Source organism: Thamnophis sirtalis, unplaced genomic scaffold, assembly GCF_051295495.1.
Source record: "Thamnophis sirtalis isolate CommonGarterSnake01/CBP01778 unplaced genomic scaffold, rThaSir2_p1.2 scaffold_10, whole genome shotgun sequence".
Lineage (NCBI taxonomy): Eukaryota > Metazoa > Chordata > Lepidosauria > Squamata > Natricidae > Thamnophis > Thamnophis sirtalis.
This window is the reverse complement of record NW_028261390.1, coordinates 3,472,264-3,494,337: the sequence shown is the minus strand read 5'-3', so window position 1 is coordinate 3,494,337 and position 22,074 is coordinate 3,472,264. Positions and strand designations below refer to the sequence as shown.

Sequence of the window (22,074 nt, the reverse complement as noted above, 5' to 3'; positions counted from 1 at the left end):
ATAATACGGCAGTGCCTGGGTATTTATTTATCCTAACCCTCCTTCCATGAATGCCACCGCAGTTTCTAATGTTGGATTTTTCCCCTTACCAGAGGGAGCCCCCTTGTGGAGTACTGTGAAACCATTACTATGGCAACTCCACAGCGCTGTACATAGAAGCCATTTTACGGCAGTACGGTAGAAGCCATTTTAAGGCACAACAGGCTGTATCTTAACAGAACACGCACCCTGAAGGGTGTTAGGGGTGTCTTACCCCCCCACCGTATTTGTTTCCAGAGAGTAAGACATCGGTATACCAAGTTTGATTGAAATTGCTCAAGGCGTTCCAGAGTTATACTGGAACACACACACGTATACACACACACACACACACACACACACACACACAACCACACACGTTTTCACTACACTATAGGATGGGTAGGTCAAAACTTGATGTGCGGCAGCTTTCAGTGATGTGAGAACTTAAGTTTGGACCAAAAACTGTAGACCTCTCCAGCACAACTGCTGTCAATCAGTGGTGGGTTTCACATTTTGTTACCAATGCTTCGCGCCCCGCGCGCCCGGTCTTCCGCGCATGCACCCAACCTCAAAAATGTGCCTAAATAGGACGGCATGGAGCCCATCCTCAATTTCCGCTACTGGTTTGGGCGAATCAGTCCGAACCGGCTGAATACCACTTCTGCTGCCAATCATAAAATATTGGGAGAATTCTGGGAGCTGTCGTCTCATCGTCCTGGTGCTTCAAGCCCCAACACTCTACCGGCTCCCATCCCCTCCTTACTTTCAGGTATTGCTGGATCATGGCGAGCTTCAGCTTCTTGATCGTCTCCGGGTCGTCTTGATCGGCCTCGATGCGTTTACGCACGACATCTCGCGTGAAGATCCCCACGCTATTCTTGCTGTCGGCATTGACTGGTTTACCATTCTGGAAAAACTCCTGAGTCAGGTTATAGACCTGTTTCGAGACAGACAGACAGACAGAAGGCGCATAAAAAACAGGGGTTCCATAACCCAAGAAGACTCCATCTAACGCGAGAGCAACGATACGATCAGGGGGCTGGAGGCCAAACCTTACGACAAACAATCGAGGGAACTAGGGAAGAGAAGGACGAGGGGGTGATATGAGAGCATCTTCCGGGATTTGAGGGCTGATCCAAAGAAAGGGTCATCTTCTTTTTTCCCTTTTTTTCAAAAAAAAGTTTTATTTTTATTTCTCATACATACCTTCACAAACATACAACCTCATAACTCTCATTAGTAATATGCGTTATCTTTTAATATTTGTAACAGTTTTTTCCTCCTCCTAAAGTTAAAAATATAATCGAGGTTGCTTTTCTGCCATCTCTTACACCCATCTTATTTTATAACAACCCTCCTTCTTCTTCCTTCCCCTTTTCTCCTTCCCTCCCTTCTTTTCTCCTCCTCTCCTTTCCCTTCTCCACTTCCCCTTCCTCTCCCCCACTCCTCCCCTCTTCTTCCCTTTCCTACCCTCTCTCCTACTCTTACTTCTCTTCCATTCCTCTTATTCTCCAGAGCGCCTGAGGGCAGAACCAGAAGTAGTGGATGGAAGAGACATTAAAGAGAGATCCAAATTCTTCTCTTTTTTTCAATCGTTATTCTTTTTTCTATGTATATAAAAATGGCTGTATGTCTGCGTGTCCCAGCATAACTCTGGAACGCCTGGAGTAATTTCAACCAAACTTGGTACACACATGACTTACTCTCTGGAAACAAATACTATGGGAGTAAGACACCCCTAACACCCCTCAGGGTGTGTGTGTGTGTGTGTGTGTGTGTGTGTGTGTGTGTGTGTGTGTGTGTGTAGCCCTCTCCGCAGGGGGACTGGCTACACACATGTCTCATTTTTGCTCCCATGAGGCTGCAGGGAGACCTACTAGGCCCAAAATGGGACGCGGTGGGGGGCGTGCGCATATGTGCAGGGGGCGGGAGTCGGGGAAGAGTGGAGGGGAGGGGGGGTGTCACATGACACTATAGATACAATTCATTCCTTTTCCTATCTAATATAGGATTAGGATAAATAACGCCCGGTTATCAGCTAGTTGTTGTATACAATACAAAAACAGAAAAGAAAATAGGAAAATTAAGGGGTGTGAAATACAAGGGGGGAAGAGAGAAAGAGAGAAAGAAAAGGGGGCGTTGACTCCCAACTCTTCCTTAGCCCAGGACAAGATAAGCACCCTCCTCAACTTTTACCTATTGCTTTTACCTATTTTACAATAGGTAAGGGAGGGAGAAACACGATAGAGAAGGAGGAAGGAAGGAAAGAAGGGAAAAAAGGAAGGAAGAAAGATAGAGAAAGAAAGAAAGAAGAGAAAGAGACAGAGAGGAAGGAAGGAAGGAAGGAAGGAGGGAGGGAGGGAGGGAGGGAGGGAGGGAGGGAGGGAGGGAGGGAAGGAAGGAAGGAAGGAAGGAAGGAGAGTTGTAGGACTGCCCGCCTCCGAGTTCTTGACGTTCTCTCCCTGCAAAATCACTCTCACTATTTTGATTATTGCAAGACCTGAATTTAATCTCCTGCTCAGCACAAGGTTGCTTGAGCCTTGCTAAGCCGCTCGCGGAGAGGAAGCAGATCACACTTTTGCAAGACGAGCAAAATCAAAGGAATAATCGGGGGTTTTACTCCTTTGGGGCTTCCGTGCCTGGAGCAAACCCTAAAGCCCAGATTTTCAAACCCCACTCTGAAATAACTGGGCTAGCATCACAAGACCTGAGAAGGGGACCGTAGAGCTTTAATTAATGCCTTTAATTAATTCCCAGCTTTTCAAACAAGGCTAGGAATGCTCTAAGAGGATATTAATGAACGCAGCCTTCAGTAAGCCAGGAATCTGAGTGCGGACAAGGAATCTCAGATGGAGGAAAGGCCACGCATGTGATGTACTCAAGGACATTAGGGGTCTCTTTAAGTCTTCTGCTTCGCAAGTTGAGATACCAGGAAGATCAGCAATCTTACTTACTGGGCAACTGTGGTTTTTCAACGGTTCCTTCCCCAAACCTGGAATTTAAGAAATGATTCTACAATTCAAGCCATGGTGAACAACCGTTCTTACCAGGAGCCAGAGATTACCCTGGCCAGATTCTCCGATATACCAGGCTATCTGAACTGTTTATTTTCCCATGAGATGGCAGTAAAAGAGAGAGAGAGAGAGAGAGAGAGAGAGAGAGGGAGGGAGGGAGGGAGAGAGAGAGAGAGAGAGAGAGAGAGAGAGGGAGGGAACGAGGGAGAGAAAGAAGAAAGGGAGGGAGAAACACAGATAGAGAAGGAGGAAGGAAGGGAAAGGAAGGGAGGGAAGGAGAAACACAATAGAGAAGGAGGAGGGAAGGAAGGAGAGAAAGAAAGGAAGGAAGGGAGGAAGGAAGGAAAGAAAGAAAGAAAGAAAGAAGGAAAGAAAGAAAGAAGGAAAGAAAGAAAGAAAGAAAGAGGAAAGAAAGAAAAGGAGGGAGGGAGAAACACAGAGAAGGAGGGAGGGAGGGAGAGAGAAACAGATAGAGGAGGAGGAAGGAAGAAAGGGAGGGAGGGAGAAACACAATAGAGAAGGAAGAAGGAAGGAAGGGAAAGAGAGAGAGAGAGAGAGAGAGAGAGAAAGAAAGAAAGAAAGAAAGAAAGAAAGAAAGAAAGAAAGAAAGAAAGAAAGAAAGAAAAGGAGACAGGGAGGGAGAAACACAGAGATAGAGAAGGAGGGAGGGAGAGAGAAACAGATAGAGGAAGGAAGGAAAGAAGGGAAAAACAAAAAAAAAGGAGGGAGGGAGGGAGAAACACAATAGAGGAGGAAGGAAGGGAAAAAACGAAGAAAGAAAGAGAGAAAGAAAGAAAGAAAGAAAGAAAGAAGAAAAAGATAGAGACAGAGAGGAAGGAAGGAAGGAAGGAAGGAAGGAAGGAAGGAAGGAAGGAAGGGGAAACGACCATAAGGCACAGCCAGAGAGCCTAGCGGGGGCTCTTCCAGAGCCTGGAGCGACCAACCTCGTTGTATAAATCACTGAATTCTTCAACCAAGTCTTTCGGGATCCTTTGCCCGCTGCTCGTGAGGTGATAGGCCACCCCATTCCTGGAGTAGAGGCTGATGCGACCCATGCTCCGCTCATCCTCGGTCGTCTCTTCGAGTAGGCCATTATCTTCTGCTAGATGATAGACGGGGTTTCCATTCGAGCCGTGGATCCACGTAGCTCCCAGTTCAAAAGTTGCGTCCGCTGCAACGGGAAGGGAGGGAGGGAGGGGGGCAGAGGGGGGGAATCCAAGGTGAGTCCGAGAAAGGGACCCGCTGCCCCCTCCCCCCCCCCGTCCAAACCCACGGAGGGTCTCAGCAGGAGCATCAGGTTCAGGAACGAAGGGCTGGGGGCCAACACGGACCTTCTTCAAGTTGTAGGAATGCTTTTGTTCCTTCATCTATTTATTTTTATTTATGTATTTATATCTTGCTCTTATGTCTTAAAATAACTCAAAGCAGTAAACATATCCAACATGTGTTCTTCCTCCTATTTTCCTCACAACAACAACCCTGTGAGGTGGGTTGGGCTGAGAGGGAGTGATTGACCCAAAATCATCCAACGGGTTTTCATGCGTAAGGCGGGACTAGAACTCACTGTCTCCTGGTTGGTTGGCTCAAAATCATCCAATGGGTTTTCACGCCTAAGGCGGGACTAGAACTCACTGTCTCCTGGTTGGTTGGCTCAAAATCATCCAATGGGTTTTCACGCCTAAGGCGGGACTAGAACTCACTGTCTCCTGGTTGGTTGGCTCAAAATCATCCAACGGGTTTTCACGCCTAAGGCGGGACTAGAACTCACTGTCTCCTGGTTGGTTGGCTCAAAATCATCCAATGGGTTTTCACGCCTAAGGCGGGACTAGAACTCACTGTCTCCTGGTTGGTTGGCTCAAAATCATCCAATGGGTTTTCATGCCTAAGGCGGGACTAGAATTCACTGTCTCCTGGTTGGTTGGCTCAAAATCATCCAACGGGTTTTCACGCCTAAGGCGGGACTAGAACTCACTGTCTCCTGGTTGGTTGGCTCAAAATCATCCAATGGGTTTTCACGCCTAAGGCGGGACTAGAACTCACTGTCTCCTGGTTGGTTGGCTCAAAATCATCCAACGGGTTTTCATGCCTAAGGCGGGACTAGAATTCCCCGTCTCCTGGTTGGCTTGCCCAAAGTCAGATAGCTGGCATTGATAGCTAAGGCGGGACTAGAACTCATAGTCTCCTGGTTGATTGGCCCAAAGTCATCCAGCTGGCCTGGATACCTGAGGCAAGACTAGAACTCACAGTCTCCCGATCGGCCCAAAGACACCCAGCTGGCTTGGATGCCTGAGACAAGACTAGAACTCAGTCTCCTGATTGATTGGCCCAAAGACACCCAGCTGGCTTGGATGCCTGAGACAAGACTAGAACTCACAGTCTCCTGATTGATTGGCCCAAAGACACCCAGCTGGCTTGGATGCCTGAGACAAGACTAGAACTCACAGTCTCCTGGTGATTGACCAAAAGTAACCCAGCTGTCTTTTATGCCTGAGGCAGGACTAGAACTCACCATCTCCTGGTTGATTGGCCCCAAAACACCCATCTGGCTTTGATGCCTAAGGTGGGACTAGAACTAGATAGTTCTAGGACTTGATTCACTTAACAACGGGGGCAAGAAAGATCCTCAAATGGGGCAAAACCCACTTAACTGTCTCGCTTAGTAACATAAATCTTGGGCTCAATTGTGGTTGTAAGTTGAGGACTACCTGTAACCTCAACTGGAACAGAAGTTGAGTGAAGTATTACTACTGCTTTACAAAGCCTTTACAAGGCCATATCTTGCATCCAGTTTTGGCCACCACATTACAAAAAAGATATTGAGACTTTGGAAAAAGTACAGAGAAGAGCAACGAAGATGATTAAAAGACCTGGAGACTAAAACGAAGAACGGTTGTAGGATTCGGGTTGGGCCAGTCTAGAGAAAAGAAAGGACTATGAGGGTTTGGTTTAGTTCTGGTTTATTAGATTTATATGCCGCCCTTCTCCCAAGGACTCAAGGGTGGCGTACAACATTAAAAGAAACACATAATACAAAAGTTTAAAAAAATTAAATAGAATATCCCAAACCAATCCAATTAGAATTGACAATAACATTTAAAAAAAAATAGACTAAAATTAACAATGCTCAATAATTTGTTTTGTTTTGTTCAGGCCAGGCGGGCTTGCTGGAAAAGCCAACTTTTTAGGGGAACGTCGGAACGACCGGAGGTCGGGGATTATGTGAAGCTCCGGGGGCAGCTCATTCCAGAGGGAAGGGGCTCCCACAGAGAAGGCTCTCCCCCTGGGGGTCGCTAGCCGACACTGTCTGGCCGACGGCACCCTGAGGAGGCCAACTCTGTGGGATCGCACTGGACGGTGGGAGGCTACCGGTGGCAGTAGGTAGTCAAGCAGGTACCCTGGGCCTAAGCCATGGAGCGCTTTAAAGGTCATAATTAGTACCTTGAATCGCACCCGGAAGACAACCGGCAACCAGTGCAGGCCGCCTAAAAGGGGTGTAACATGGGAGCACCTAGGTGCCCCCCATGATAACCTGCGCAGCCGCATTCTGGACCAGCTGAAGCCTCCGGGCGCTCTTCAAGGGCAGCCCCACGTAGAGAGCGTTACAGTAATCCAGGCGAGAAAGGACAAGGGCATGAGTGACTGTGCACAGAGCATCCCGATCCAGGAAGGGGCGCAACTGACGTACCAGGCGAACCTGGTAAAAGGCCCCCCTGGTCAGGTGTTCTTCTAGACCAGTGTTTCTCAACCTTGGCAACTTGAAGATGTCCGGACTTCAACTCCCAGAATTCCCCAGCCAGCGAATGCTGGCTGGGGAATTCTGGGAGTTGAAGTCCGGACATCTTCAAGTTGCCAAGGTTGAGAAACACTGTTCTAAACTAAGCCGCGTATCCAGGAGGACACCCAGATTGTGGGCCCTCTCTGAGGGGGCTAAAATGAGGGCAGGCTTCCAATATTTGGGGTGCTTCCACAAAGAAGAGGGGGTCCATTTATTCTCCAAAGCACCAGCAGGCAGGAGAAAAAGCAACAGATGGAAACTAATCAAGGAGAGAAGCAAGCTAGAATTAAGAAGAAACTTCCTAACAGAGAGGACAATTAACCCGTGGAACAGCTTGCCACCAGAAGTTGTATCACTGGAGGTTTTTAAGAAGAGACTGGACAGCCATTTGTCTGAAATCGCACAGGGTCTACTGCTCGAGCGGGGTGGGGGTGGGGTGGGTGTTTGGACTAGATGACCTCTAAGGTCCCTTCCAGCTCTATTCAGATTGATTGACCGAAGCCTGGCGCAGGAATGGCCACACCTCCTGGGTGCAAGCTACACGTTGAGTTCAGAGGTGGGTTCGTACCGGTTTCAGTGAACCGGTAGTGGTTTGGCAGCTTGGGTCACTGGAACCGGCAGCGACCAGGCCTGCCACGCCCCCATACGGCGCTGCCATCTTGATTTTCGGTCCTGCGCATGGGCAGAACAATTTTCCTGCACCAATTTATTTCTTTTCCTTTTCTTAACATTTTGCACATGCAGAGACCTATTTTTGTGCAAATACGCGCGCAGGGGGAATGCGCGTCCGGCGTGCACGTGAGCCCAAAATTTTTTACACGCATCGAACCGGCAGTAATGCCGGCAGCAACCCACGTCTGGTAGGAATTGCCACCCACTTTCTGGAATCGCGCCAAGGTGAGAAAACAGGACGCATCGTTCTCGTGAGAAAGCCGGAGAGAGAGCGTGCCGTTTCGCGGTGACGATCCGGCTGCCCCTACATGAAGAGCAAAACCAGGAAACATCGCACAGGTGTGTTGACAGAGGCGATGGTCCTCCCGGGAATTGGACTTTGAAGGACTTCCGTCCTGTCTGGCAAGGCGCCACCGACCAGGGTCTATTTTCGACTCCGGCGATTTGGCTGCCGGTGACCCACTTCCCGTTCCAGAGTTGTGGCCAAGTGCCGCACAAGGCTCTTGGTCCTCAATTGAAAAGGCGGATGCTGGACTTGTCGAGTTTCCTTTCTTTGACCGCGTCTCTCCCAGAAGCTCTTCAGATGCCTCCTGGGTTAATGGACTGCTGGGTGTTGATCAACTCAACGGGAGACCGTGATGTCACGTCAGGAGGAAATGATTAAACAATTAAAACAAAAGCCCTGGTTGAATGCAGCACGGAAAGGAACCGATTCCACCAATCCTCTCTCGTACAGGTTAGTCCTCATCTTACGACTACCACTGAGCCCACAATTTATGTGGCTAAGCAAGACAGGTCTTTAACAGATGAACCGAGTTGGAAGGGACTTTGAGTTTTGACCCATTTTAGGATCTTTCTAACCACCGTTGCTAAATGAATCACTGTCGTCGTTAGGTTAGGAACACAGTCGTTAAAATGAATCTGGCTCTCCCTTTGACTTTGCTTGTCGGAAGATCGCAAAAGGGGACACTGCGACCCGTCATAAACATGAGTCGGTGGCCAAGCGTCTGAATTTTGATCACGTGACACACACCCCCCAGGGATGCTGCAACGGTCGTAAGTGTGAAAAATGGTCATACATCACTTTTTTCAGTCCGTAACTGTAGACGTTCACTAAACGAACTGTTGTAAGTTGAGGACTGCCTGTATTGCTCGACTTACAACCATTCATTTAGTGACCAATAGCGACTGCTCGAAGTTATGACAAATTCCTTGGCCCCACTGCAATGTCCTATTTCTAACAAGCCAGTTTCCAAAGCAAGTAGTCCTCAACTTACAACATTCATTGTAAGTTACAATGGCACTGAAAAAAGTGACTTATGACCGGTTTTCACACTTACGACCGTTGCAACATCCCCATCACCATGTGATCAAAATTCATATGCTTGGCAACTGATTCATATTTACGACGGTTGCTGTATCCTGGGTGTACGTGGTCCCCTTTTGCGACCTTCGGACAAACGAAGTCCATGGGAAAGCCCGATTCACGTAACAACTCTTTCCCCCAAAATAAGACCTCCCGGGATAATAAGCCCAATCAGGCTTTTGAGCGCATGCGCTAAAAGAAGCCCTCCCCTGAAAATAAGCCCTCCCCGAAAATATTGCAACACAGCAGCAGCCATGCAGCAGCTCGCCGCCTCCTGCACCTCAAAAATAATAAGACCTCCCTGAAAATAAGGCCAAGCGCTTATTTCAGGGGTCAAACGAAAATAAGACCCTGTTTTATTTTCGGGGAAACATAGTACTAACTTACCAACTGCACTGATTCCCTTAACAACTCCCTCAAGAAAGGTCGCAAAAATGGGGCAAAACTCACTTAACAACTGTCTCACTTAGCAACCGATAGGTTGGGCTCCATCGCGGTCGTAAGCCGAGGGCCGCCAGTATAGATCGTTTTTAACGCTCCTATTATATCGTGGTTTTTTTTTTTCAATCTAGCCATCCTACTAACATATATCCCAACCCCGTGTACGATATGTCGTACGCTAAATAAATACCGTATTGTCCGGAGTATAAGATGCACCTTTTTCCCTCAAAAAAAGAGGGTGAAAATCTGGGTGTGTCTTAAAACACTGAATATGTGTAAGGCGTGCAGAGGGTTTGGGAGGCCTGCAGAGTGCAAAAACTTTTTTTTTTTAATTTACCTCTTCAAAATCATGGTGCGTCTTATAGTCCGACAAATACGGTAAATCAGATAAAGAACAATTGGGGGGGGGGGGAGTGTCCACAGTTGTCATGGAAGAAAGAAAAGGGTTGTGATGCTGTTACACACAACTTATGTGGGTTTGGGGCAGGGGTGAAATGTTACCGGTTGGGGCGAACCAGTATTTCCGACGATCCACTGGGAAATGATTAGCCGTGACTATTTCTATTAGTCGGATTTCCCGCTTTCTAGCTAATCTAAATCGCGTGGCACAGCGGCTCCCCCCCCCACTTCCGCTGTTCTATTCGCAGACTTGGAAGGCTTCAAAATGTTCCTTTTTTAGCGGGCGTGGGCAGACCTCAGGCACGCAGGTGTGCCAAGCACACGCTCGGTAGCAGACACACCGAACCGCTAGCAGACTTCAGAGCATTTCACCGCTGGTTTGGGGCCTTACACCCTGGTTACTTTTCTCTTTTTTAAAAGAAAAAACTTCTCAACTTGCGTGTCCAAAAGGACGATGTGTCAGCTGAGGACAGGATACAAGGAATGCTCGTTGAGGATTTAAATCACAATTAATCACCCCGTTGTCGCAAGGATGGTTTGTTTTTGCCAACATTTCTCGTGACGGGGTGCTATTTATAGAGTCTCACAAAGACGGAAGAGAAGATATTTATAATACCGACGGCCAAAATCGCAGAGCAGTATCCGGCCGGGGTTGATGAAAGGCAGGAGAACTTGACGGGAGAAAGCAAGAACTCCTCACTCCACCTTCGCGGCAAGAGAGCGGAAGGACCTTTGGACGCGGGGAAACAAACAATGGCAGAATTGTGTCCAGAAAGACGTCAGAGGAAGGGTAAACTGAGGCAAGCTGGCCCCGAGACAGAATTGGTCAAAAGAGCAAGTTTTAATACGGGCTTGACCCATTTAGCGGTTTGGAAGAGAGCACTCTAGCCGGGAAGTTTTCCATGCCAACGAAAGCTCAGATCGGAAATAACAAAGCATTCATTTAGTGACTGTTCAAAGGGACAATGACACTGGGGGGGAAAGGATCATTTGTTGTGGCCCACCAGCGACCAGCGGATCTGGCAGCAGATTCGGACAGTGAGGAGGTTGGGAAGGCTCTGATGAGGGCTCTGTGTCGGAGGCAGAGAGGGGGCCAGAGCCGTCCGACAGTTATCAGCTGCCTTCGGAGTCAGACATCAGTGAGGCAGAAGAACAGCTGGAGCCTGTTCCCAGTGTGCGCATGCGCAGAGCTGCCAGACGAAGGGAAGAGCTAAAGAACAGGGGTCGACTTGGGAGTAAGGCCACAGGTGGACAGTGAATGGCCCCTCCCAGCGGAAATAAAAGGGGAACAAAAGGGGAGTGGAGTTTGCAGGAGACAATGAGTTTGCTTCATTGGTTCGTGACTCTCCGAGACTCCTGGCCAACTTTTGCAGATCTCAGCCTGGCAGCTCTCCAAGCCAGAGAAGGTCTGTGACCGTAAATCCTCCCTTGAAATACTTTGCTGGATGCGAATGAGCAGAATTCACAGTCAATTAATAAAAAGGGTTTTTTGTTGAGACCAGGAGTTTGCTTCATGCTCTTGGGAAGCCTCGGTCAGAACACCATTTTCTACACTTACTTGATAGTATTTGACCTAGTAAGAAACTTTTGGGTTTAATGGAAAAAAGATTGGGGGGGGGGGGGATTGGAACTTTGAGGTTCTATAGGTCGATGGCAGCGAAATGGATTTAATTTATCTTTTGGGCTTAAATCTTAAGCAAGATTTATGCATAAAAACGGAAGGACACTTTGATCCCCACCATGGATGAAGGGCTGCGAATGTTGATGGAATTAGCAGAGATGACTAAGGGAGTGCTTTGATAAAAGAAAAGGGAAAAAAACCACAATGACTTTTCCATCTACCTGGAAACCATTTCTGGACTTTGTGCTCAAGATGGGGGGAAGGAGGGGAATGAAACTTTGATTCCGAGTTTTACCGATTAGATATCCCAAAGGTGCTTTTTCAGGAGGGAACAGGAACTTTCTTGTTGTTTTTTTCCTTTTGAAGACTTTTAGCTATACAATTTGGAATGAAGACCCTTGGAATGGCGGGGGACTAAGGAATGGATTTCCAGAGGGGGAAAAAAAATTGCAGACTATAAGAACCATTTGCACCACTCAGGTGACCCTGAGGACAGTGATAAACCTCCAAGTGGCCTCAACGACTCTCTAAAAGGATGCAAATGACCAGCTGTCTGCAAGGAATATAAATCCTTCCATTCCGCACTATCCTGTCAGAAGCTGAAGAAGCTTCTTGGATGAGAAGCGAAACGCCTTCAAAAGAAAGAAAAAACAGGAAGGTGAAAAGCACCTTTGGGACAACCATGACCTGGATGACGCAGAATCTCTACAGACTTTTACCAATTACATAGGTTTGTATTTATAGAAATGGCTACTTCCCACCCTTATGTAAAAGTAAAAAGTTGAGGTTGTTATACTTATCTTATTTTACTGCACCAAAAGGGAGTCAGAAAGTCAATGCCTTTTCTTTCTTTCCCCCTTCTTTTCTACACTCTTCCCTTCTCTTTTTCCTCCCCTTTTTCCTACTCTTCGTTTTTGTATTTTATAATATAAGCTGATAAAAAAAGAAAAATCTTGACAACTGCTTTTCACGCTTATAACTGCTGCACCATCATCCCCGTGGTCGCACAATCAAAATTCGGACACTTGGCAACTGAATCATATGTATGATGGTTGCAGTGTCATTTTTTTGCAACCTTCCAATGATCAAAGTCGTCGGGAAAGCCAGGATCAGGTGATCTTGTCGATCAGAAAGGTTGGCTGTTCGGAGGTTTGAATCCCTAGCGCCTCGTAACAGAGTGAGCTCCCGTTACTTGTCCCAGCTTCTGCCAACCTAGCAGTTCGAAAGCACGTTAAAAATGCAAGTAGAAAAATTGGGACCACCTTTGGTGGGAAGGGAACAGCGTTCCGTGCGCCCTCGGCGTTGAGTCATGCCGGCCACATGACCACGGAGACGTCTTCGGACAGCGCTGGCTCTTCGGCTTTGAAACGGAGATGAGCACCGCCCCCTAGAGTCGGGAACGACTAGCACGTATGCGCGAGGGGAACCTTTACCTGTTATGTATCTATTTCCCCTTTTGATCCCCACATCCATAAACTGAAAAAATTACGATCAACTTTAAGGTTACTAAGAGTCCTCTATCTGATACACATTTCTCCAATTTTCACACACACACACACACACACACATAGAAAAGAGCCAATGGCGAAGGTGCTGGCCTAGGAATCAGGAGACAGTAAGTTCTAGTGCTGCCTTAGGCATTGGAAGGCCACTGGGTGAACTTTGGGCCAATCACCAGGAGACGGTGAGTTCTAGTCCCGGCTTAGGCATGAAAGTTGGCTGGGTGAACTTTGGGCCAATCACCAGGAGACGGTGAGTTCTAGTCCCGCCTTAGGCATGAAAGCCCACTGGATGACTGTGGGCCAATCACCAGGAGACAGTGAGTTCTAGTCCCGCTTTAGCCGTAAAAACCAGCGGGGTGACTTTGCGCCAGTCATTTTCTATCAGTCTTATCTATCCCACAGAGTTGTTGTTGTTGGGGGGGGGGAGGGAGTAGTAGGAAGAAGTATTAAATAAAGTTATAAGGTATAAAGTCATGATAAAGGTGGGATAAAAATTTAATAAATTAGCAAATACTTTAAATCCTGCTTGCATCAGAACTGCTATGCTGGGGGCGGAGGTGGGGGGAAGGGCTCTCTCCGCAATCTCCGCGTCCCATCTCCATACTTGAGAATCACAGAAGAACAGATTTGAAAGGGACCTTGTAGGTCATCTAGTCCAACCCCCTGCTCAGCCCTGTGCCATCTAATATTTGAATAACAGAAGAACAGAGTTGGGGGGGGGACGACACCTTGTAGGTCATCTAGTCCAATCCTCTGCTCAAGCAGGAAACCCTACATTGTTTCAGAAAAATCACTCCCGGGATCGAAGCCGAACGCCCCCTTACCGAGTTTCACGCTTTGGACTCTGCCTCCGATTCGATCCGACGCTTCGAGAACTGTCACATCCGTGAATCCGTTTTCTAGGAGGGTTTTGGCTGCCGAGAGGCCAGCGAGGCCCGCGCCGATCACTACTATTCGCGGCTGTCGTGCTCCTCGTGGGCCACTACTAAGAGGATCATCCGTACTCTCTGCCGATGTATCACCACTTTGCATGCCGTCCAAACTCTCTTTCTAATGAACCTGCAAAAGAGATTCAAACAAAAAAAATAATACACCCCCTTCAGTGGATCCACAGAGCCAAGGCTGTTCCTCTTGTCCCTTAAGATCCCTTCCACTCCGGCTCTCGAGACTCGGTCTGGAAGAATCGTCCGAGCCGCAGGATAAGCTGATCTAAAATCCTACATCAGCCGGAATTCGCCGGGAAGCACCAAAGACCAGCCTGGAATAAAAATGCCTGAGACTTGAAAAGCTTCAGAAACTACCCGGTGATCAAAAGGGGCAATTTTAGAGCAGGCATCCATTTTAAGATCTGGGGTTTCTTTTTATAGATACGTCGGATCTACCAGAGGGGCAATTTTGTGGTCAAAGGTTTTTTTTAAAACAAAAAAAACACCAGACGCTGCCCCATGGATTGACTTCTTGAGACCCCCCCCCAGCAACACACTAAAAGATAACGGCTGCTGTCTTTTGGGAGGGGTCAAGGACCCCACTGAAGGGGTGCAGTTGGGGTACCCCTCTAAAAAGTTGGGGGCGGAGCAAAGAGGGAGTTCCCCCCCCCGAAATTAACAACAGAGCTGAGCAGAAGGAATGTGATAACATTGCACTGAATAACCGAACGAAAAATAGAGAGCCCCCCCCCCCCCCATAGTTGGTGGCGAGAGAAAAAGAGAGTTTTGAAGGAGATTAGATTTGGGGTACCCAAGGTTCAGCCCCTTTTCTGTAAAGGGGTGGGGGTCACGAGTAGAAATGGATGGGTCATTGCTGAATGACAGCTGGTTGGGGAATTCTGGGAGTTGAAATCTACACATAATGACTGAGGAATTCTGGGAGTTGAAGTCCACACATAATGACTGGGGAATTCTGGAAATTGGTCCATACATACAGATTGGGGAATTCTGGGAGTTAAAAGCCACATACACTGACTGGGGAATTCTGGGAGTTGCAATCTACACATGACTTGGGAATTCTGGGAGATGAAGTCCATACATAATGATTGAGGAATTCTAGGAGTTGAAATCCACACATAATGATTGGGGAATTCTGGGAGTTGAAGTCTAGACATACTGAGGAATTCTGGGAGTTGAAATCTACACATAATGACTGCAGAATTCTGGGAGTTGAAGTCCAGACATATTGGTGGGGGAATTCTGGGAGTTGAAGTCCACACACACTGACTGAGAATTCTAGGAGTTGAAATCTACACATAACAACTGTGGAATTCTGGGAGTTGAAGTCCACACACACTGACTGAGGAATTCTGGAAATTGGTCCATACATACAGATTGGGGAATTCTGGGAGTTGAAAGCCACATACACTGACTGGGGAATTCTGGGAGTTGCAATCTACACATGACTTGGGAATTCTGGGAGATGAAGTCCATACATAATGATTGAGGAATTCTAGGAGTTGAAATCTACACATAATGACTGGGGAATTCTGGGAGTTGAAGTCGAGACATACTGCGGAATTCTGGGAGTTGAATTCCAGACATATTGGTGGGGGAATTCTGAAAGTTGAAGTCCACACACACATACTGACTGAGGAATTCTGGGAATTGAAGTCCACCCAACTTAAAGTCGCCAAAATTGCAAAACACTACTTTAGGCAAATGCCATCAAATTTCTTACACGCCGGATTTTGTTTTAGTCGGGGGCGGCGGGACATGCATGCATGTACGCCTTTACACACATGCATATACACACCAATACACAGATGCAAACATTTTGCCACTGATTTTGTCTTCTCTCTCTATAGATCAGTGTTTCTCAACCTTGGCAACTTGAAGATGTCCGGACTTCAAGTTGCTAAGGTTGAGAAACACTGCTATAGATAATATGCCTCATTTGACAAAGGCAAAATATCTCAGCTAGGAAACTGCCACGCAGTAAGTTTTTTTCCCCTCGGTTTTTTTTTTCTTCTTCTTTTTCTAAAGAATCTGAAGTCATCAAAACAGAAAAGTGCCCGAAACCATTAAGGAAGGAATGTGTGGGCATCTCCTGGAGATAAGGCTTGATTTATACAACCGGATCTGGCAGGAAAGGATCTAACATAGCACGAGTGCGTTCCCACTATTGTCTTCTGGGATAAAATAAAATAAATCTTCCTGTTGGCATCCCCAACAGGAGTCTTATCTGGTCCCTGGGAAATGAGGGCACCTGATCTGGAAACATCTGGATTTGATCAACGTTTTGGACGCCTGCTTTAAACTTCTGAGCAGAAGAGCATCTTTTTAGAGATTGTACGGGTAATCCTCGACTTATAACCATTCATTTAGTGACTGAAGTTCCAAAGCCCTGGAAAAGGGACTTGGGACTTTTTTTCACACTTAGTAGCTAGCATCCCCATGGTCACCTGATCTTCTTGGATGAGAAGCGAAATATCTTTAAAGAAACGCCACAAAGTCCAGTTGCTTCTTGAAAAAGCATCTTTGGGATAACCGTCACCTGGATGACGGAGGATCTCCACATAATTTTTTCTTTCCTTCTTTCCTCTTTTTCCTTTTCTTCCTTTCCTTTCTTTTCCTTCCCCTTTTCTTTTCCTTCCTTCCTCTTTTCCTTTTCTCCCTATTTCCTTTCTATTTTCTTTCTTCCTTTCCTTCTTTCCTTTCCCCTCCTTTCCTTCTTTCCTCTTTCTCTTTTCTTCATTTCCTTTCCCTTCTTTCCTCCCTTTCTCTTTTCTTCCTTTTCTTTCCTTCTTTCCTCCCTTTCTCTTTTCTTTCTTTTTTTCCTTCTTTCCTCCTTTTCTTTTCTTCCTTTCCTTCCCTTTTCTTTTCCTTTCTTCCTCTTTCCTTTTTCTCCCTATTTCCTTTCTATTTTCTTTCTTCCTTTCCTTCTTTCCTTTCCCCTCCTTTCCTTTCCTTCTTTCCTCTTTCTCTTTTCTTCATTTCCTTTCCCTTCTTTCCTCCCTTTCTCTTTTCTTCCTTTTCTTTCCTTCTTTCCTCCCTTTCTCTTTTCTTTCTTTTTTTCCTTCTTTCCTCCTTTTCTTTTCTTCCTTTCCTTCCCCTTTTCTTTTCCTTCCTTCCTCTTTTCCTTTTCTCCCTATTTCCTTTCTATTTTCTTTCTTCCTTTCCTTCTTTCCTTTCTCCTCCTTTCCTTTCCTTCTTTCCTCTTTCTCTTTTCTTCATTTCCTTCTTTCCCTCCCTTTCTCTTTTCTTCCTTTTCTTTCCTTCTTTCCTCCCTTTCTCTTTTCTTCCTTTCTTTCCTTCTTTCCTCCTTTTCTTTTCTTCCTTTCCTTTCCCTTTTCCTCCTTCTCTTTTCTTCCTTTCCTTTCCCCTCTTTTCCTTATTTCCTCCCATTCTCTTCCCTTCCCTTCCCTTCCTTTCTTGTTCTTCTTTGAAGATGTTTTGCTTCTCATCCAAGAAGCTTCTTCAGCTCTGACTTGGATGGTGGGGAAGGGAAGGATTTATATTCCTTGCAGACCACTGGTCATTTAAATCTTTCCTTCCTCAGAGCTGAAGAAGCTCCTTGGAGGAGAAGGGAAACGTCTTCCAAGAAAAAAAAAAAAACAGAGTCCAGTAGCCTCTTGAAAAAAAAAAGCCCTGGATGACGGAGAATCTCCACAGAGATTTTGTTTGCGTCTCCTTCGCAAGAGCAGCATAAACAGGAGGAGGAAACCAGGCTGGGTCCTGGCAGACGCCTCGTGTCTCCGAAATGCCCTTTGTGTAATTTCCTGTCATCCGCCAACGTTCACAGCTCGAGATTTATTTCCGAGGCGGCCTTTTGCTTTGTAGGCCCTTTTCAAGCCCTCCAGACCTTCCCTGGCAGCACCAAACCGCCAATATGAACCTCGGATCAACAGGGGGCGCTAGACTTAACTATCGCTCGTTTAGCGACCGTTGCAAGTTGAAAAAATTGACTTAGGGGCGTTTTACACACTTCCCCCCCCTCCCCGTTGTCACGTGATCAAGATTCGGATGCCGGGCGCATATTTAAGACAGTCTCAGTATTCCGGGGGTTACGTGATTGGAGGTTCGCCAGTAATAAAATCTAATAAAGAACAATTAACCAGGGGAACAACTTGCCACAAGAAGTTGTGAATGCCCCAACGCTGGAAGTCTTTAAGAAGATGCTGGATAACCACTTGTCCGAAGTGCTGTAGGGTTTCCTGCCTAGGCAGCGGGGTTGGACTAGAAGACCTCCAAGGTCCCTTCCAACTCGGCTATTCTATTCCGTTCTAAATAATTTTGGAGATAAGGTGGCAAAAACCAGAAGGAATCTGCTAGCACCTAGATGAGTTTACGCGAATAATTTGGATGTGCAAACCCCCTTATCTCGGTAGTCCTCGACTTACGACCATAACGGAGCCCCAAATTTCTGTCGCCAAGGGAGACACAGTTGTTAAATGAGTTTTGCTCCCGTTTTTACGGCCTTCCTCGCCATCGTTGTTAAGCGAACCACTGCAGTTGTTAGTTAGTCGCACGGTCGTTAAGTGAATCTGGATTTCCCGTTGACTTTGCCAGTCAGAAGGTCGCAAAAGGGGATCGCGTAACCCCCGGGAGACTGCCACCGTCACAAATAGGAGCCAGTTTGGTGCTGCAATAGTCATAAGTGTGAAAAACAATCATGCTACTTTTTCCCCCCTGCGGTTTGTCTCTTCAAACACTCACTAAACCAGCTGCTGTAAGCTTATTTATTACCTGCAAATAAATAAATAACTTTTCTCTTGCTGCCAAGAAAACCACGTGGATTATATCCCCGAAGGGATTCCGAGCTGAGCTCATTTCCAATCCCGCTTTTTCTCAAGCAAACGGCTCAATTTATGGAACTCAAAATAATCTACCGGTGAGAACAATTAACCAGGGGAACAACTTGCCACCAGAAGTTGTGGGGCTCCATTCACTGGAGGTTTGTAAGAAAACATTTGGATAACCATCGGTCCGAAATGGGAGAGGGTCTCCTGCTTGAGCAGAGGGTTGGACTAGAAGACCTCCAAGGTCCCTTCCAACTCTGATATTCTGCAACTCTCCGAAACCCCATTCCTTGCACACACACACACAAAAAAAACCCCCGAGGGAAAATCGATTCACAGAACCAAAACCTACAGCCAGAAGAAAAAAGACAGAAAACTTCAACCAGGCCAACTGACGTCATGTCTCTTCAGGAATCAACCAGCTGAACACACACGCACACCAGCCAAAGTACACAAGGACGTAGGCAGCTTTGCACACACACACACACACACACACACAAACACAAAGACCGAACTTGGGAGTAATACCCCCCCCCCCGTGTCTGTTTGGTGGGGTGGGGGAGCAAAAACTGGCCCGTTCTCAAATTCCCACCCACCTTTTTTGGACTCAAAAAAGTTCTCCTGGGACCTGGAACAGAGACGATGAAGGATTGTGTTGCACCCACACAAAACACACCGGGTTTTTTTTTTTCCCCTTTGTTCACAGAAGAACAAGAAATGTGTTTTTGGAGTAGGGACAAAATCCAGATGTTCGACTGGTCTCCAAAATGCACGCACGCAAACACATGTTTTCTTTGATTCTCTTTTCGCTGAAGAACAAGATTTTTTTTGTGGGGTGGGACACACATAGGGACGAAATCCAGCTTTCCCCCTTCCCTTCACACTCAGGCACGCAAGTTCTTTCCTTCGCACGCGCAGACGAGCAAGGCGTATTTTGCAGACTTGCAAAATCCAGTCGTATTTCACTGTTGTTGTGAATCGGATTAAAATGGAAACATGGGTAAGGATTGTCGCACTCAAGAGGAGATGCATCATATAATAAGGATTCGGTAAACTTGATAAATGTGATAGAGATTATTAACAACGTTAGCGTAAACTGGATCGATATAAATGGAAACTTAGTTAAATTTGTTCACCTATAATAGAAAAAAGTTTAGATAAAACAAGGAAGATAGAGATGAAGATGAGGAGTTAGGCATTTTTTGAATGTATATGTTGGAACAATATAATAAGGATTACTTAATTTTGAGAAATGTGATACAGATCATTCATATTGTTACTGTGAATTGGATTAATATGAATGATTCCCGGAACCAACTCTGTTCACGCACACGATATAAATGTATAACTTAAAAAATAATAATAATAAATATATTTTAAAAAGAAATCCAATATAAAAGGGGTGCGGAAACATAACTAGGGTAGACTAGCGAAGGTAAGGGAATAAGAAATGATACTAAATTATATTTGGCGGAAATACCATCCCAAGGAAACATAAACTGAGTTTTGAAATATACACCAACAACAATAGAAAAAGAAAGGGAGAGAGGAGGGGAGAATGAAAGGAAGACGGGGAAAAGAAGAAAGAGTTAAGGAGAGGAGGATGGAAGGGAGAGAAAGAGAAGGAGAGAGGGTAGGAAGGGGAAGAGGAAGAATAGGAATAGGAGAAAGGTAAGGGAAGAAGGAAAGGGGAAGGAGAGGAGGAAGGAAAGAAGGAGAGAAGGGAGGGAGGGAGAAAACAAAGGGAAAACAAGATGGGTTTACAAAAGGGATGGTAAACAAAGCAACCCAAACTGCATATTATAACCTATTAAATGAAATAAGAAATGTATACGGATGATAAATGCAAAGAAGAATAACAGTCGTGCGAATGAATGCTTAAAATGGTATGCAAGAGAATAAAAAAATAAAAAAATAATCTTTGGGAAAAAAAGAAAAGAAATCCAGTCGTATTTTCCACCTTTCTCCAAAAGGGAAAATGTTCCATTTGCAAACACAAGCGCGTGCGTATACACACACACACACACACAAACACACACAACTTTCGCAGACCAAGCCCACCTGTGTCCCAGCCACCTGCTCCGTCCAACTGGTTCCTCCGGCAAGACTCTGGCAAGTCACCACAACAACGCAACAGCAGGGCAATTATCCCTCTGCTTTTCATAAGCAAGGAAACCAGCTAGCCAACTTGGAGGTTGCTTGCCCCATACCTGACTTCGAATCCGATTGTTCGGGCTGGTTTGGGCAAGGAAAGGAAGGGGTGGGGAGGATGGGGGGAAATCCGGAAGCAGATTTCCTGGAATGGAGACGACGTATCCCGGGGGGGGGAGGGGGGGGATTAAGGAAAGTTAGAACGTCTCTCTTGGAAGCCACCTGGGAGACTTTTGAGCCAATGACCAGGAGACGGTGAGTTCTAGTCCCAAGCTTGGGCACCAAAGCCAGCTGGGTGCCTGTGGGCCAGTTCCTCCCTCTCTCTCCTCTCTCTCTCTCTCTCTCTCTCTCTCTCTCTCTCTCTCTCCCTCCCTCCCTCCCTCCCTCCCTCCCTCCCTCCCTCCCTCCCTCTCTCTCTCTCTCTCTCTCTCTCTCTCTCTCTCTCTCTCAGGGAGACAGAGACAGACAGATAGATATAGACAGGCAGGCTGGTAGGCAGCGGGACGATAGGTAGGTAAGTAGGTGGATAGATGGATGGATAGATAATCATATAGACAGACAGCAGACAGACAGACACATAGACAGACATACTGACAGATTGATGGATGGAAGATAGGGAGGGAGAGAGGGAGGGAGGAAGAGACAGACAGACAGATAGACAGGCAGGTAGATGGTAGGTAGGTAGGTAGGTAGGTAGGTAGGTAGGTAGACAGGCAGACATAAATTGATAGAGGCCAGGTAGGTAGGTAGGTAGGTAGGTAGGTAGGTAGGTAGGTAGGTAGGTAGGTAGGTAGGTAGGTAGGTAGATAGGCAGGCAGGCAGGCAGGCAGGCAGGCAGGCAGGCAGGCAGGTAGATGGAAAATAGGTAGGTAGGTAGGTGGATAGATAGACAGACAGATGGACAGACAGACAGACAGACAGGCAGCCTTTGATCTTCTTAGTTGCTCTTCTCTGAGTCCCGTTTCGGGTTCGGAATCCAGATGCTTTGAGTTTCAACGCTGGCTTTAAAGAGACAAGGGGCGCATTCAGGGGGGAAGGAATGCATGCAGGCGCACCCACACACCCACACGTGCACACACTGTTGCAGAGTTCACCACAAGTTCACCCTGGAGAGTATGCCTGGGTGGGCACAGCTGCCGTGGAGCAGGTGGGAGCATGGTTCAACTGGTAGGGTTTATTTGTGGCATCTCCCTGGTGAAACTTCAATGACGCTCGCATGCTTCAAATTCTTTTCCTAGGGTTTTTTTTCCCAGCAAAGGCCAAGGCTGGTTTCAGAGAATTAGAGAATAACAGAGTTGAAAGGGACCTTGGAGGTCTTCTAGTCCAACCGCCCGCTCAAGCAGGAGACCCTCTACTATTTCAGACAAAGGTTTGTCCACTCTCT

General features: G+C 46.7%; 1 protein-coding gene across 7 annotated transcripts in view; it reads right to left on the bottom strand.

The window, feature by feature from the left end:
- Window positions 1–22,074, bottom strand: part of SMOX (spermine oxidase) — a 44,180-nt gene that overhangs the window by 11,947 nt on the left and 10,159 nt on the right. For 5 of the 7 annotated variants that reach the window (XR_015697842.1, XM_087723943.1, XM_087723942.1 and 2 more), the window contains exons 2-4: window positions 13,636–13,870; window positions 3,980–4,206; window positions 785–958 (exon numbers count right to left, since the gene is read on the bottom strand). Coding sequence is in view for 6 of the 7 variants with exons in the window: in XM_087723943.1 (XP_087580069.1) it covers window positions 785–958; window positions 3,980–4,206; window positions 13,636–13,843 (609 nt within the window). In the remaining variant the exon portion in view is untranslated. Of the gene's footprint in view, window positions 1–784; window positions 959–3,979; window positions 4,207–13,635; window positions 13,871–16,202; window positions 16,358–20,600; window positions 20,623–22,074 lie in introns of those variants that run through there. The other 2 variants (XM_087723946.1, XM_087723944.1) reach the window with 2 other exon arrangements.